Genomic DNA, 14,916 nt, shown 5'->3' with positions numbered 1-14,916 from the left:
AATTGCTTGGGAGGTAGCCCTTATAGCGGATTGACTCAAGATTCGCCCTGTTTTTAAACCATTCTCGACCATTTCACCAATTTTGATGGCCTCAGCAAACAGTTTCCCCATCGCAGACATCATATTCTGATAATAACCAGCCTCTTGGGCTTGAAGAAAGACACTAACCATTTAAAGGTGGGATTGGGGATAACGAAGTCTTGGGTGCAATCTAAAGTGAACTGTAATAAACAAAGCCAGCTAGCGTATCTCGGGAGAGTGCGTCTAGTAAATTATCGTGATTACTTGGGAGAGATTCACGGTAAAAAGAGTGTTCATGGTTGATAGAGATGTGTTGGTAAATCTATATGAAACATAAACAGAAGGGATTCCATCAATAGGGGAAATCACTACCTTAGAACCTTCTCATTATTGTTCACAACTTAAGCTTATTTAGTTTACAACTGTTTATTTTATTTAGTTTACAACTGTTTATTGACTTTCAATCTTAGTTATTAAATATACCATCAACTGTTATTCACAACGTTTGGGGAAATTGATTCTAAAGAATTTAGTAAGTCCAACGAAAGTAATTGATAGGTTAATTCTCTGTGGATTCGACTCTGGGCATAAATACTCAGGTTATATTTGCAACGTCCGTATTGCCCTTTTATAAGGCATAGTTGGGCGTGATCACTAACTGCTCTGATGTGCTGGCAAAGATTCAGCATTACAAGCAGAGTAGACAAGCTGATATTTCAAATCTAGAAATTTCAAACGCTAGTCCGCTGTCTTACGAACTTCTAATGAAGTTCATAGACAACGTTATTCAGAATCTCAAGGATCTGCTAATTGTTCGCCTTTGCGAGCCACCTTCCTTGCATTCTGAGTTACTGGGCATGTATTCTCTAGTCAAGGATCAAATGGAAGTGGTCGAAAAGGAGTTGAGAGCACTCAGGAGCTTTGTCGTCTTTGTGGGGAAAATATGCAATTCAGAGCTCCAAAGCTGCGGGCAAATTTTCTTGCATCATGTGAATTTTATAACTTCCCTCGCAGCAATTATTTTCTTCTTGTATATGCCTAGCCTCAACGAAAGCGAATTCGCGGCTTTGCTTTCTGATTTGTAAGATTAAGCCTATTGAGCCACATGTCAGAGTCATTTACACTGATGTCTTGAGAGATTTAAGGTTATCAGGAGCTCGTAACATGTCACATATTGAAGCTGCTATTGGATTCAGCGAGACTCTACTACACATGTCGGTGAGGTTAACTAGGTTTTCCTCCTTGAATATGGATCAAACCGAGAAACTTCATAAGCAGCTTAACTCGTTGAGAATTTTTTACAGTGAGTTGCCATTGAGTAACGATATTCAGGATGAGATGAGGATCCGTTTTTTCAGACAACTTGAGAATATAGTGATTCATGCTGGATTTGTTGTCTATGTTGCGGAAGCCAAATGTATAGAGTGTGAATAAGTCACAACTACTATACCAAAAATTATGACAGCCACCAAATAATAAATAAGACAATAAAGCAATAATAAAGGGAACACCAGAATTTACGAGGTTCGGCTAATTTTGCCTACTCCTCGGACACAACCAATATTTTATTCCACTCCAAAAATACAAGTGAAATAATACTAAAGAGAGAAGATACAAATGCCTTAAACAGATGAGAAGGCAAATGAGAGGTGTGTTTCAATCCTAAACATTAGGCCTTCTTTTATAGGGGAAAAATCCCCCCAAACTTAACTCCCAACCAATGTGGGACTTTGGCATTTTGCCAAACTTCAACAAATCTCCACCTTGGCAAAATTCCACATTTTCAATTCTCTCTCAATAACAAATTTTGGTTGTGTCTTCATCTTCAATCTTCAGTGTTCAACAATGTTGATCAAATCCAAACAATGTTGAAACTTGACCGCAGTCACCACCTTTGTCAGCATATCAGCAGGATTCTCTGTAGTATGAATTTTCTTCACCGTGACTCCACCTTCTTCTATGATTTCTCGTACGAAATGATACCGAACATCAATGTGCTTCGTCCTTGCATGATAAACTTGGTTCTTCGCTAATTGAATAGCACTTTGACTATCACAAAAAATTGTGATACCTTTTTGTTCAACACCAAGCTCCTTTAGCAATCCTTGAAGCCAAATTGCCTCTTTCACAGCATCTGTAATAGCCATGTACTCTGCCTCTGTTGTAGACAAAGCAATTGTTGACTGCAAAGTAGACTTCCAACTAACTGGTGCCTTTGCAAAAGTAAACACATAACCAGTAGTTGATCTTCGTTTGTCCATATCACCCGCAAAATCTGAGTCACAATATCCAACTACAAACTGATTGTCTTCCTGCTCAAAAACTAACCCGACATCTACAGTATTATGAATATACCGTAGAATCCACTTCGCAGCTTGCCAATGCTCCTTCCCTGGATTGTGCATATATCTGCTAATAACTCCAACAGCTTGTGAAATGTTAGGCCTTGTGCAAACCATTGCATACATCAAGCTACCAACATCATTTGCGTATGGTACCTTTGACATATACTCTCGTTCAGCTTCATCCATTGGCGACATAGTAGTACTTAGCTTAAAATGGGAAGCAAGTGGAGTACTAACTGGCTTAGTCTTGTCATCTATGCCAAAACGTTGAAGTACTCTCTTCAAATATTCCTTTTGAGATAAACAGAGTTTCTTTGAACGTCTATCTCTAATTATCTCCATGCCAAGAATTTTCTTTGCCTCACCCAAATCCTTCATCTCGAACTCATTCTTCAGTTGAATCTTCAACTTATCAATTTCTTCCAAATTCTTGGAAGCTATCAACATATCATCAACATATAGGAGAAGATATACAAAGGAACCATTTTTAAGCTTGTGCAAATACACACAATGATCGTATTTGCTTCTCTTGTACCCTTGCCGCAACATAAACTCGTCAAATCGCTTGTACCATTGTCTAGAAGATTGTTTCAATCCGTACAACGATTTTTCAAGTTTGCACACCATATTTTCTTTTCCAGCAACTTTGAATCCTTCTGGCTGAGTCATGTAGATTTCCTCCTCCAAGTTTCCATGTAAAAACGCAGTTTTTACATCCATCTGAACTAGTTCCAAATCCAATTGTGCTACCAAAGCCAACATAATTCTAATGGAGGAATGTTTTACAACTGGAGAAAACACTTCATTGTAATCAATTCCCTCCTTTTGAGCATATCCTTTGGCCACCAATCTTGCTTTGTAGCGAACATCTACTTGGTTAGGAAATCCTTCCTTCTTTGCAAATACCCATTTGCACCCAATTGCTTTCTTTCCCTTCGGGAGATTGGCCAATCTCCATGTATGATTCTGATGAAGGGACTGTATCTCATCATTCATGGCAATCCTCCACTTATCTTCTTCTGAACTTTGAACAGCGTCTTTATAAGTAGTAGGAACATCATCAGCTACAATTGAGGTTGCACAAGCAACCGTCTCTATGAAACGAACAGGTTTCGTTATTGTTGTTTTTGGCCTGCTGGTTGCTATTGATTCAAGTTGTTGTTGAGATTCCTGAGTTGGAATCTCCTCTACTGGCTCTCCTTCCAGAGGGTAATCTTCATTTGTTTCCTCCTCTGCTTCTTGTGTAGGAAAAATAAATTTTCCCTCAAACTCCACCTGCTTAGAAGCACCTTCATTTTGTTTGGTATCTTCTGTTACCTTATTTACCATAGCAAATTCATCAAAGGTAACATCTCTGCTGAATATTACTTTCTTTGTCATAGGACACCATAAGCGATATCCTTTGACTCCAGAAGTAATTCCCATAAAAATAGCCTTCTTTGCCCTTGGATCCAATTTTGACTCCGTCACATGATAATATGCAGTTGAGCCAAACACGTGCAAAGAGTTATAATCTACAGCAGGTTTTCCGTACCATTTTTCAAATGGTGTTTTGCCATCAATAGCAGCAGATGGTAGACGATTAATGAGGTGGCATGCATATGTAATTGCCTCAGCCCAAAATTCTTTGCCCAAGCCAGCATTGGACAACATACACCGTACCTTCTCCAGCAAGGTCCGGTTCATACGTTCTGCCACTCCATTCTGTTGTGGTGTATGTCTAACAGTGAAGTGTCGGACGATGCCATCATTTTCACAGACCTTATTGAAATGATCATTTTTGTATTCACCTTCATTGTCTGTGCGAATACACTTGATCCTCCTGCCTGTTTGATTCTCCACCATCGTCTTCCATTTGAGAAAAATTCCCAGCACTTCATCTTTGTTTTTCATTGTATACACCCACACTCTTCGAGAAAAATCATCAACAAAGGTTACAAAATAGTGCTTCCCACCCAATGAAGGTGTTTTGGAAGGACCCCAAACATCAGAGTGTACATAATCCAAAATGCCTTTAGTATTATGGATCGCTGTACCAAATTTAACCCTTGTCTGTTTCCCTTTGACACAATGCTCACAAAACTCCAAGTTGCAAGCCTTTACTCCTTTTAACAATCCTTGATCTGATAGAGTTTTCAAGGATTTTCCTCCAGCATGTCCCAAGCGCATGTGCCATAGCTTGGTTGCTTCTGCCTCTTTGTCGTCACTGGATGTCACTGTCGCTGTCCCAATAACTGTACTGCCACGATAGCGATACATATTATTATTCTTCCGATTAGCCTTCATTACCACTAGTGCACCGGAGCATACTCTCATCACTCCATTTTCTGCAATGATTTTGAACCCTTTTGATTCTAGGGCTCCCACAGAGATGAGATTCTTCTTCAAATCCGGTACATATCGAACATCTATCAATGTTCTGATCATTCCATCATGGTTCCTTAATCGTATTGAACCAATGCCATATGAGGTAAGAGGGCTGTTATCCGCTGTGTGGACGACTCCATATTCTCCTTCTTGAAATTCCACGAACCAGTCCCTGTTGGGACACATATGATAGCTACAAGCCGAGTCCATCAACCATATGTCTGAAGATGTTGATGACTCTGTTGTAACTAATGAGAAGTCTGAATCATCACAATCAGCTACATTTGAATCCATAATGGCCTTTCCATTGTTATGTTTGGCCTTATTCTTCAACTTCGGACATTCTTTCTTCCAGTGCCCTTTTTCTCGACAAAAGGCACATTCATCTTTGCTGGGTCTGGATCTTGACTTGGATCTTCCCTTCTTTGTCCTCGTTTGATTTTGAGGACGACCCCTCACAAATAGTGCTTCTCCTTCTCCGCCCTTCTGTTTTTCTCGCTTTCTTTGTTCATAGCTGTACAAAGCCGAACAAACTTCTCTGAGAGAAACTTCGTCATTTCCATGGAGTAGAGTAGTTTCAAGGTGCTCGTACTCATCAGGAAGTGACGCCAACAACATCAAGGCCAAGTCACCATCATCATAAGTTGTATCCATATTTTGCAAATCTGTAACCAACTTATTGAAACTGGTGATATGTTCATTCATCGTGGTACCAGGAACATAGGTGAAGTGAAACAGTCTCTTCTTCATGTACAATTTATTTTGACTGTTTTTCTTCAAAAATTTATCCTCCAGTGCTTTCCATAATTTACTTGCAGAAGTTTCCTTTGTGTATGGATATTTCTGCTCTCTAGCAAGGTAGGATCGAATTGTACCGCAAGCAACACGGTTGATAATTCTCCAATCTTCTTCTCCAATAACATCTGGTTTCTTTTCTTCAATTGCCAGATCTAGCCCTTGTTGAAAAAGGACATCTAGAATCTCGCCTTGCCACATCCCAAAATGTCCGGACCCGTCAAATATTTCGACCGCAAATTTCGCATTTGACACAATTCTTGTCATAAGCGAAGATGCCAATGATGACGTATTGTTGACACTTGATGTAGATTCTTCTTGTTTATTGTCTCCCATCTTTGACACAAATATTATTTAATAGCTGACGACACAAATCAAGATTATTTCCTTTCTGGTGTGGAAGATCAGACTAAGCTGCAACCACAGAGCATACTCAGACAGAACCTTGACTCAGTTACCAAGATAAATCTTTTCTGATGTGGAAGATCAGACTATGCTGCAACCACAGAGCATACTTAGACAGTACCTTGGCTCTGATACCAATTGTTGCGGAAGCCAAATGTATAGAGTGTGAATAAGTCACAACTACTATACCAAAAATTATGACAGCCACCAAATAATAAATAAGACAATAAAGCAATAATAAAGGGAACACCAGAATTTACGAGGTTCGGCTAATTTTGCCTACTCCTCGGACACAACCAATATTTTATTCCACTCCAAAAATACAAGTGAAATAATACTAAAGAGAGAAGATACAAATGCCTTAAACAGATGAGAAGGCAAATGAGAGGTGTATTTCAATCCTAAACATTAGGCCTTCTTTTATAGATGAAAAATCCCCCCCAAACTTAACTCCCAACCAATGCGGGACTTTGGCATTTTGCCAAACTTCAACAGTCTACACGTTACCTGATAGCAGCAAGAAAGATTGGGAACAAGAACTGACAGTTCTCTCTGACAAGATTCAGCATGTCAAGACACTGATTTATCAGGAAGTCCGAAAGTGGGTGCGATCCTATTTGCCCAAGAATGATGGATTGGGATTTTCCAATTCCCTTCTAGACAGCTTGAAAGAGCTTATCTCTTGCCATTCTGGTTCAGTTTTATCTCTGAAGAACAAGCTTGAAGTAGTCCATGAGGAGCTTGAATCTTTCCAAAAGAATATTGCAAAACAAAGCAACAATAAACACGACGAACAGCAACATCTTGTGGCAAGAGTCGTTGATAAGGCATATGAGGTTGAGTACATAGTTGATTCTTTTGCAGTTAGAGATGCTCCTCTTACTTATCTTACAGAGTGGTTCTCAGATCTCGTAAGGGAGATTGTGCTCCTTAAGACAAAACCTGCATACCTAAATTCGTTCGACGAGAAAGACAGCTGGCACTTATTAGAGAGGAAGGTATTTGGGGAACAAATCTGCCCCCAGCAGCTAAGGGAAGTGGGGCAAGCAATAGCCAAGAAGTGTAAAGGAGTACCAATTTGCATTGTTTTAGTGGCTGGTCTTCTAGCAAAGATAGATAAGACAGAACAATGCTGGAAGCTAGTGGAATTGAGTTTTGGTGAGGGAATCCAGGTTGACGCAAAGGATTTACTAAAACTAGCTTACAATGATTTACCTGATAAACTGAGACCATGCTTTTTATATTTTGGGGCATTTGTAGAAGACAGGGAGATTTTTGTCTCTAAGTTAATAAATCTATGGATCGCCGGGGGATTCATAGAAAATGATAAGGAGAAGTGTTTGGAGGATATTGCAGAAGATTACCTAGAAGATCTTATTGAAAGAGAGCTCGTCATCGTCACTAAGAAGAAATCAAATGAGAAGTTAAAAGCATGTCGTCTGCACGACCAAGTGCTCGAGTTCTGCCTGGCAAAAGCTAAGGAAAATAATTTCCTACTGTGCCTTAAAAGGTATTTTACTTCTTTCTATGCTGCTTTCAGTTTTGATTAATTCTGACTTTTCTTCTTGTTCTTTAACCTACTTAAAATTTTCATTGCCAGAGATTATGATGCCAAGCCTCCACAGTTTTATTCTGAAAAGCCTTCACATCGCCGCTTATCATTTTGCTCTAATGGGGATTATCTTGCTGGGTGGAGGCCATCATGCTCACATGCTCGTTCAGTATTATTCAGGGAGGTCAATGATGGTACATTATCTTCAATGGGACATGCCTCTATCATCTTTGGCAGCTTCAAGTTTCTTAGGGTGTTGGATTTGTAGTTCGTGGTTGTAGATTCTTTTTCCACTGAACTTAATCATCTAAGGTACCTTGCTGTTCAAACTACTCGGAGTTCTATCCCATCATCTATTGAAAATCTTTACAATCTTCAGACCTTCATAATCAAAAGAACTGGAGGAAAGCAGGTACATTTGCCAGATATTTTGTGGAGGCTGATTAATTTGAGACATATAAGCATCAGTTACAGAGCTTTGTTTAACTTGCATGATGCACAAGAATCCCTTGATGAGAGCCCCTCAAAACTTTACGATTTGGCTACACTTTCCTCACCATATGTTTCCAGTGCGGAAGATATGGAGATAATAGTGAGAAAAGTACCCAATCTTCGAAAGCTAAAATGTGAATTTGCGGATTCATGGGGTTGGGAAAAGAATGAAAATGGATTCCCTGTATTAGACTCCTTACATCGACTTGAAACGCTAAAGGTTCACTTCTTCAATTTTCCAAAAGTAGGTCCTTCAAGATTAAATTTCCCATTGAATCTCAAGAAACTGACATTATGCAAATTTTATCTACCGCATGCTGAAATTTCAATCATGGCCAAACTTGTCAACCTTGAGATACTTAAACTGCAACAAGTTGTTTTTGAAAGGGAGGAATGGGAAGTGGCGGATGAAGAGTTCCCTAAGCTCAAGTTGTTGAAGCTAGAAAATCTTGAACTCTCACAATGGAGAGCATCAGATGACGCGTTTTATAACCTTAGGCGATTGGTTTTAAGAGGATGTTCACATCTCGAAGCAATCCCTTATTGCTTTGAGGACATTCCTTATTTGGAATACATTGAAGTAAAATCATGCAGTGAAGATGTCATCAACTCAGCCAGGGATATCACAGAAATGCGAGTTGATATGGGTTTCAATTATTGTGAATTTAAAGTCTTTACTTAGCATTGGAATAATGCTTCAGTTTCTTTGCAGTACGATTACAGGTACAATCTTAAGCAAATACTGGCATTTGTATTGTTCACTTATACTCCCTTGATTATATTTCTTTACTGACTAGCTCATTTATTTATTTAATAAATTGCTTTCACACTTTAATTAGTTGTCCTTGAAAACTCTTTCAAATAAACTTTCTTTACACGCATCCAGTTCTTGTTTATAGTGATTGATTGTAATAGACTTCAATGCCAGCTCAAGGGTAAGGCATCCCAAGGCTTTAGGCCCCCAAAGTTTAGAAGCCCCATTTTTTACTAGTAGTACTTCTAAGAAGTAATTATATTCTTTAAAATATTGAATATTTTGAAGTAAAAGTTTATAATTTTTTAATAGAATACAAAAAAAAAAAAAAAAAAACTTTGATTTGTTACTAATGTCGACCGTAGAGTTTTGAATAATCTGAAGCGTGAAAAGTAACTATAATTTTTATAAATAAAAATACTATAAGTAGAAATTATACCCTAGTCGATATACTCAATAATCTAACAAGACTTGAAAAGGTAAGACTTGATTCTTTTTCAAATACCTATATTCCCTATCGAATAATGTGCCTATAGCAGTTGCATTTACGGGAAGAAGTTTATTAAATTTTAACGTAATAAAATCTTACCTAGGATCAACAAAATTGTGCCTCCCCTAATAGACTTCTTACCTAGTTCTTTCTTTAATGATCTTATGTTTTTTTTCTTTTACTTTATTTGATTACTGCAGCTATTCTTTGTCGCAGGTGCTGATTGGCGTTACTTATTAGTCGCTGACGTGATGGTTATTGAGTGCATTAGTGTACTTCGTTTTTCCATTCCTTGTTGTACTTCTGGGGCCATGGCAATATTAGTTCTATGTTCATTTTACCAGATGCACATAAATACCACCAGCAGTGCTGATGTGACATAGAGAGTGCATTTGTTCAACCCAACACGCGTGGGGAATAATACAAACAAGACAAAAAGGTTTTGATGGACCCACCATCTTCATTCTCATTTTGACTCCTTATCCACTCATTTTCTTCTTCCACCCTACTAATAGCCAATAGCCATTAAAGGCAAAACACTTCCCACCATTTTTGGAGCCATAAGAAAGCGCACACAAAAAAAAAAATTGCTTTCGAATTTCTACAATTAGATATGTAGACATATAAAATTTATTAAAATTAAATCCATATAATATTTTAGATTATATTTTAAATTCAAGATATATTAGTTCAAATTAATTTATTGGGCTCATATAATTAGATTAATTATATAAGTCCAAATGCATATGGGTTAAATAAAGAGTCCAAACCATTTGGGGGTCATAGGATCCCCACAGAGATAAAAGGTGCATTTGAAAAAGTGATTAAACCCCAGGGGTAATTATGTATTATGCCTTTTATAGAACCCAACGTATGATTAAACATTAGGCCGGTAAATAAAGGAAAGTTCCAAAATGATATTACTGTTTCCCAAAAGCCAAATCAAAGTAAACTAAATAAGGGACATACCTTATTCTATGTTCATAATGCAATTATAAGATGAATACTATACCAAAATATCAAGCTTCTAATACAGTAAAACTGCATCAAGGTGACAGAATCTAATGGTGTGCCAATTTTGCATCAGCTACTGAAGTTTTGGTATCCAGACAGCTGAATGAGTGAAACTAATCTAAAGATTGTGAATTTGTGATAACAATAATGAATCGTGTTGATAACGTATTGTAATTGAGAGCAAATAGAATAATATAAAACAAGAAATTAGACAAGAAATGTGAGGGATAATGTAATAATATTTCTCATTCAAGTGTGTACTGTAATTCAAAAGGTAGAACACCTTTAATAGGATGAAAAATCATCCATGCGTTACAAATGTTAAGCCTAATATTAATTAGGTACATAATAAGTAAACCATTCATTGAATAGACATCTATCAAATGCATTGGATTTCTTATAACAATAATCGATTTTTTATATTGGTTAATATGTGCAACTCTCATCTTTAAATTTTCATTATTTTCTGTACACCTGCGCACATATCGAGTGACTAGTTTGTAAAATAGTGTAACGAAAATTTTTTATGAACCATCAACAATGTTCAACCAATCCATAACGTTAAAAAGAAATAAAGTCATAATTTATCTTTTTTTTTAAAAGGTCATAAGATTAGGTACATTCACATGTTACAAAAGTACAACGAAGTAGTTAAACTGAGTAGCATTAAGCAGCAGCAACTGAACCCCGAGACCGGGACAGCCAACACTAAACAAGTAAACAGCGAAAACAAAGAAAAGCTGCAATAACAATTCAACAGACTAGAAATGACTAAGAGAAATATCAGTAGTTGCTTAAGATTGTACCTGCCATTGGACTGGAAATAAAGTTAAGGCTGCAGATCTGTAGCCTCATAACTTCAAAGCTCAATAGAGACTTTGGTATAATCTATCCCATATACTTCACCCTGTGTATTTCGGATATCCATGGCTGAGTCAGCAACAGATTGATTGCATGACTTTACCTCAATCCTCTCCAAACTACACAAATCCGCGAAACAAAGAGGGATTGCTTCGAGTTTTAAACATCTTGTTACAACCAATCGCCTAAGGTTCTGGAAGGCTTCATCAGATGCTCTCCATTGTGAGAGTTTGAGATTTTCTAGCTTCAACAACTTGAGCTTAGGGAACTCTTCATCTGCCACTTCCCATTCCTCCCTTTCAAAAACAACTTGTTGCAGTTTAAGTATCTCAAGTTTGACAAGTTTGGCAATGATTGAAATTTCAGCAGGCGGCAGATAAAATTTGCATAAAGTCAGTTTCTTGAGATTCAATGGGAAATTTAATCTTGAAGGACCTATTTTTGGAGAATTGAAGAAGTGCACCTTTAGCGTTTCAAGTCGATGTAAGGAGTCTAATACAGGGAATCCATTTTCATTCTTTCCCAACCCCATGAATCCGCAAATTCACATTTTAGCTTTCGAAGATTGGGTACTTTGCTCACTATCCTCTCCATATCTTCCGCACTGGAAACATATAGCGAGGAAAGTGTTGCCAAATCGTCCAGTTTTGAGGGAATCGCGTCAAGGGATTCTTGTATTCGTCCGGATCTCCATATTCAAAAGGAATCCTCTTATCCTGAAAATGACAAAAACAGAGTTGGTAAATACATCTCTTCTATTCGTCCGGCCAACATTCCTGTTATAAAAGAGGATCTCTTCAATATGGCAAAAGGTGGCTTGTCTTCAATTCTTGTATTCCCCGGCTGGTGAAACCATTACTCTTGCTCATATGATCAATCTCTATGCCCCTAAGATTTTCTGTGGAGGCATGATCAAACTCAGCAAATGCGGTCACCATGTCATTGTCGCCAGTGTTGATGATGATATAACCGTGGCTGGATGGAGAGGTTTGTTGTCGTCGCTCCCAGGGATATTTTACCGGCGTCAACTTTTTCTATTCTCGAATCCTGGAACTACACTTGCAAGCTTTCTAAATATCCCTCTTTTACTGTGTGTAAAGGAAATTCCCCTTTTTTACTAACTTTCACTTTTCTTATTTCAGCTACTAGTTGGGTTCATCCCATGGTTAAGTTTATTAAACCATGTTTATCCAAATGCCTAGTTATTATATGATTGTTGGCTTGTTTGGCAAGTAATGTTAGACGTCGTCACGACTCCGATGGGAGTTGAGCCGTGACAGTGATAACAATGTTGCACCAATAGATACATTTAAAATTAAGAAAGAACTTAATTATCATATTATATTATAATTGTGAAGCACAAGGTGAGAATTTGAAAGACTAAAATACCCATGTAAAATTCATAGACAATTATGCCCTTTAACAACTATTTATTCCTTAATATACAAACCTGCAAAACTAAAAGTAGGTCCTCTCCTATTCGGTACTCTTAAAAAGGGAAGAAGATGAGAAGTCACATTTAAAGATTTAGTAAAGACCAAATTCATGTTGATAATTGTACAGAAACTAACATGAAAATATGCAAAAAATAAATAAAATGGATACTAATTAACAGAGATATACGTGATGATTCATGCAAAAGACATACAAAAGTCTAAATAAAAACCAGATACTCCTCACATCATCCATCAGATATCTTAGAAATACGTAACATTGTACTAAATTTGTGTCTTTTATATCTAATAACTCCTAAATGTTTTAAAGAAAAAATATATATATGCAGTGAAGAAATCACTACTTTTAGATAGCAAATTTTGTTATATCATTTGGGGTTACACGTGTAATGCAAACTAGTTTATTTAAAAAAGAACATAAAACTTATATTGCCAAGGGCCCCTGAAGTACAAGGAGCGGAAAAACGAAGTAACACAAATCAGCAATGATTACGCCAATGAGCACCCTGCGACAAAGAATAGCTGCACTAATCAAATAAGGAAAAAGAATTAAAAAAACACAAGATCATTAAAGAAAGAAGAAAGAACGAAGTAAGAGGTATATTACAATTAATCAGTATAAACAAGAACTGGATGAGTGTAAAGAAAGTTTATTTGAAATAGTTTTCAAAGACAACTAATTAAAGTGTGAAAGCAATTTAAATTAATAAAAGAGCTAGTCAGTAAAGAAATATAATCAAGGGAGTATAAGTGAGCAATATAAATGCCCGTATTTGTTTAAGAGTGTACCTGTAATCGAACTGCAAAGAAACTGAAGCATTATTCCAATGCTAAGTAAAGACTTTAATGTCACATTTGAACCCCATATCAACTCGCATTTCTATGATATACCTGGCTGAGTTGATGACATCTTCACTGCATGATTTTACTTCGATGTATTTAAAATTAGATTTGATTTTGTGGTTCTAAAAATATGTGATCTATTTTTGTTTTAGTTGTTAGGCAATTGATGCTAAGTGAAAGACTTGGAAACAAGATAAGAGCTTGAAAACAAGGTGATAACCAAACCGAATGGGTGATAATCGGGGCCTCGAGCTTGCTTATTCAGGGCCTCGAGGTCGAATCTGATGTCCTGCCGAGGGTAGTCGATGGATGACTAACAGTTATGAGAAAATAAATGACGGCTCTTTATGACCAATAATAAGCAATAAATGAAGAACAAGAAATAGAACACCTTGAATATAAGCAATAAATGAAAGCAATGAGATCAAGAGAATATGTTAGAAAGCAGAGAGAATGTTCTTGTATATTTAATATTGAGCATCGGGTCCCTTGCAAAATGACAAGGATCTGTGAGCATGTGATTTTTGCCCTATATGAATTATTCCTATAAAATCCAAGAAAATAGATTTTTTTCAATTATTTGCCATTTTATAGGATTTTTGTAGGATTTTATTAATTGTTTGTATTTTTTGTGCACGTTTAGTTTTTATTAAAAATCATGAAAAATATCAAAAATTTCATGCATTGCATTTAGGTTTTGTTTTTACATTTTTAGGATTAATTAGTTAATTATTTGTTTTATTAAAAAATGAAAATCACAATAAAATGGCTCATTTTACATTTTACCTTTTAATTTTTAGATTATTGAATTTTCTCTTTTAATTTAGGATCAAGTAATTTTTATAATTAGGTAATTAGCTTAATTTTACAATTTAAATTAATTTAGAAAATTAACTTAGGTTTTTAATTAATTAAAAGAAAAGGAAAATGAAAAAGAAAACAAGAGCAAAATAGGAGAAATTGAAGAAAAAAAAAGAGAAGCCCATTTTTAGAATGGAAATTGGGCCAGGCTAGACCCAAGTTCTCTCCGACCCAGACCCAGCCCAAAATCGGCTTACTCGGTCCAGGATCCCCTACCACTAAACGACCTTGTTTTGGTCTCTATTTCTTCACAGCCGTTGATCTTGTATTATGATCCAACGGCTGTGAACTTGGCATCGATTTTATATTTAATTGTCTGAGCGAGACCCCCCTCCCCAAACCCTTGAGTTCCTTCAGTTCTTCATCTCCAAATAAGCCCTAGCCACCGGAAATCGCATTCCGGCGGCGCCACCCTAAATCACTGCCCTAAACACCTCCAAATTAGCCCAAATTTTCACCAGTCAATCCTTTCCTCTCTCCTTTCCAAATTCCTGAACCAACTCCTTCAAATCTTTCTCAAATCGCTCTAATTTCAGATCTAAACACCAACCCCAAAAACCCTAACTCACTCAAACCAACCCAAGTTCACATCCTGCAATCATCAGGCTTCCCCAAACCCAAAACGCCCAACAATTTCCCCTAATGACCTTTGAAGCTCGTCG

The 14,916-nt window shown here is 37.0% G+C and overlaps 2 protein-coding genes across 2 annotated transcripts; one reads left to right on the top strand and one right to left on the bottom strand.

Moving 5' to 3' along the window:
* Nucleotides 1-316: 316 nt before the first annotated feature.
* On the top strand, nucleotides 317-10,984 carry LOC107789896 (putative late blight resistance protein homolog R1A-3). Its single transcript, XM_075232320.1, has 10 exons — nucleotides 317-337; nucleotides 702-1,010; nucleotides 1,108-1,244; nucleotides 1,326-1,438; nucleotides 6,429-7,443; nucleotides 7,534-7,679; nucleotides 7,767-8,624; nucleotides 8,690-8,700; nucleotides 9,422-9,518; nucleotides 10,839-10,984. The coding sequence occupies exons 1-10, from the start codon at nucleotides 317-319 to the stop codon at nucleotides 10,982-10,984; spliced, it is 2,853 nt and encodes a 950-aa protein (XP_075088421.1).
* Nucleotides 10,985-11,094: 110 nt separating this feature from the next.
* Nucleotides 11,095-11,628, bottom strand: LOC107789897 (putative late blight resistance protein homolog R1A-3). The gene has a single exon (XM_016611779.1). The coding sequence runs from the start codon at nucleotides 11,626-11,628 to the stop codon at nucleotides 11,095-11,097; it is 534 nt and encodes a 177-aa protein (XP_016467265.1).
* Nucleotides 11,629-14,916: the final 3,288 nt, after the last annotated feature.

Source organism: Nicotiana tabacum, chromosome 16 (assembly GCF_000715075.1).
Source record: "Nicotiana tabacum cultivar K326 chromosome 16, ASM71507v2, whole genome shotgun sequence".
NCBI lineage: Eukaryota > Viridiplantae > Streptophyta > Magnoliopsida > Solanales > Solanaceae > Nicotiana > Nicotiana tabacum.
Note: the sequence above shows the minus strand (reverse complement) of the source record. Positions and strands in the feature narration are given on the sequence as shown.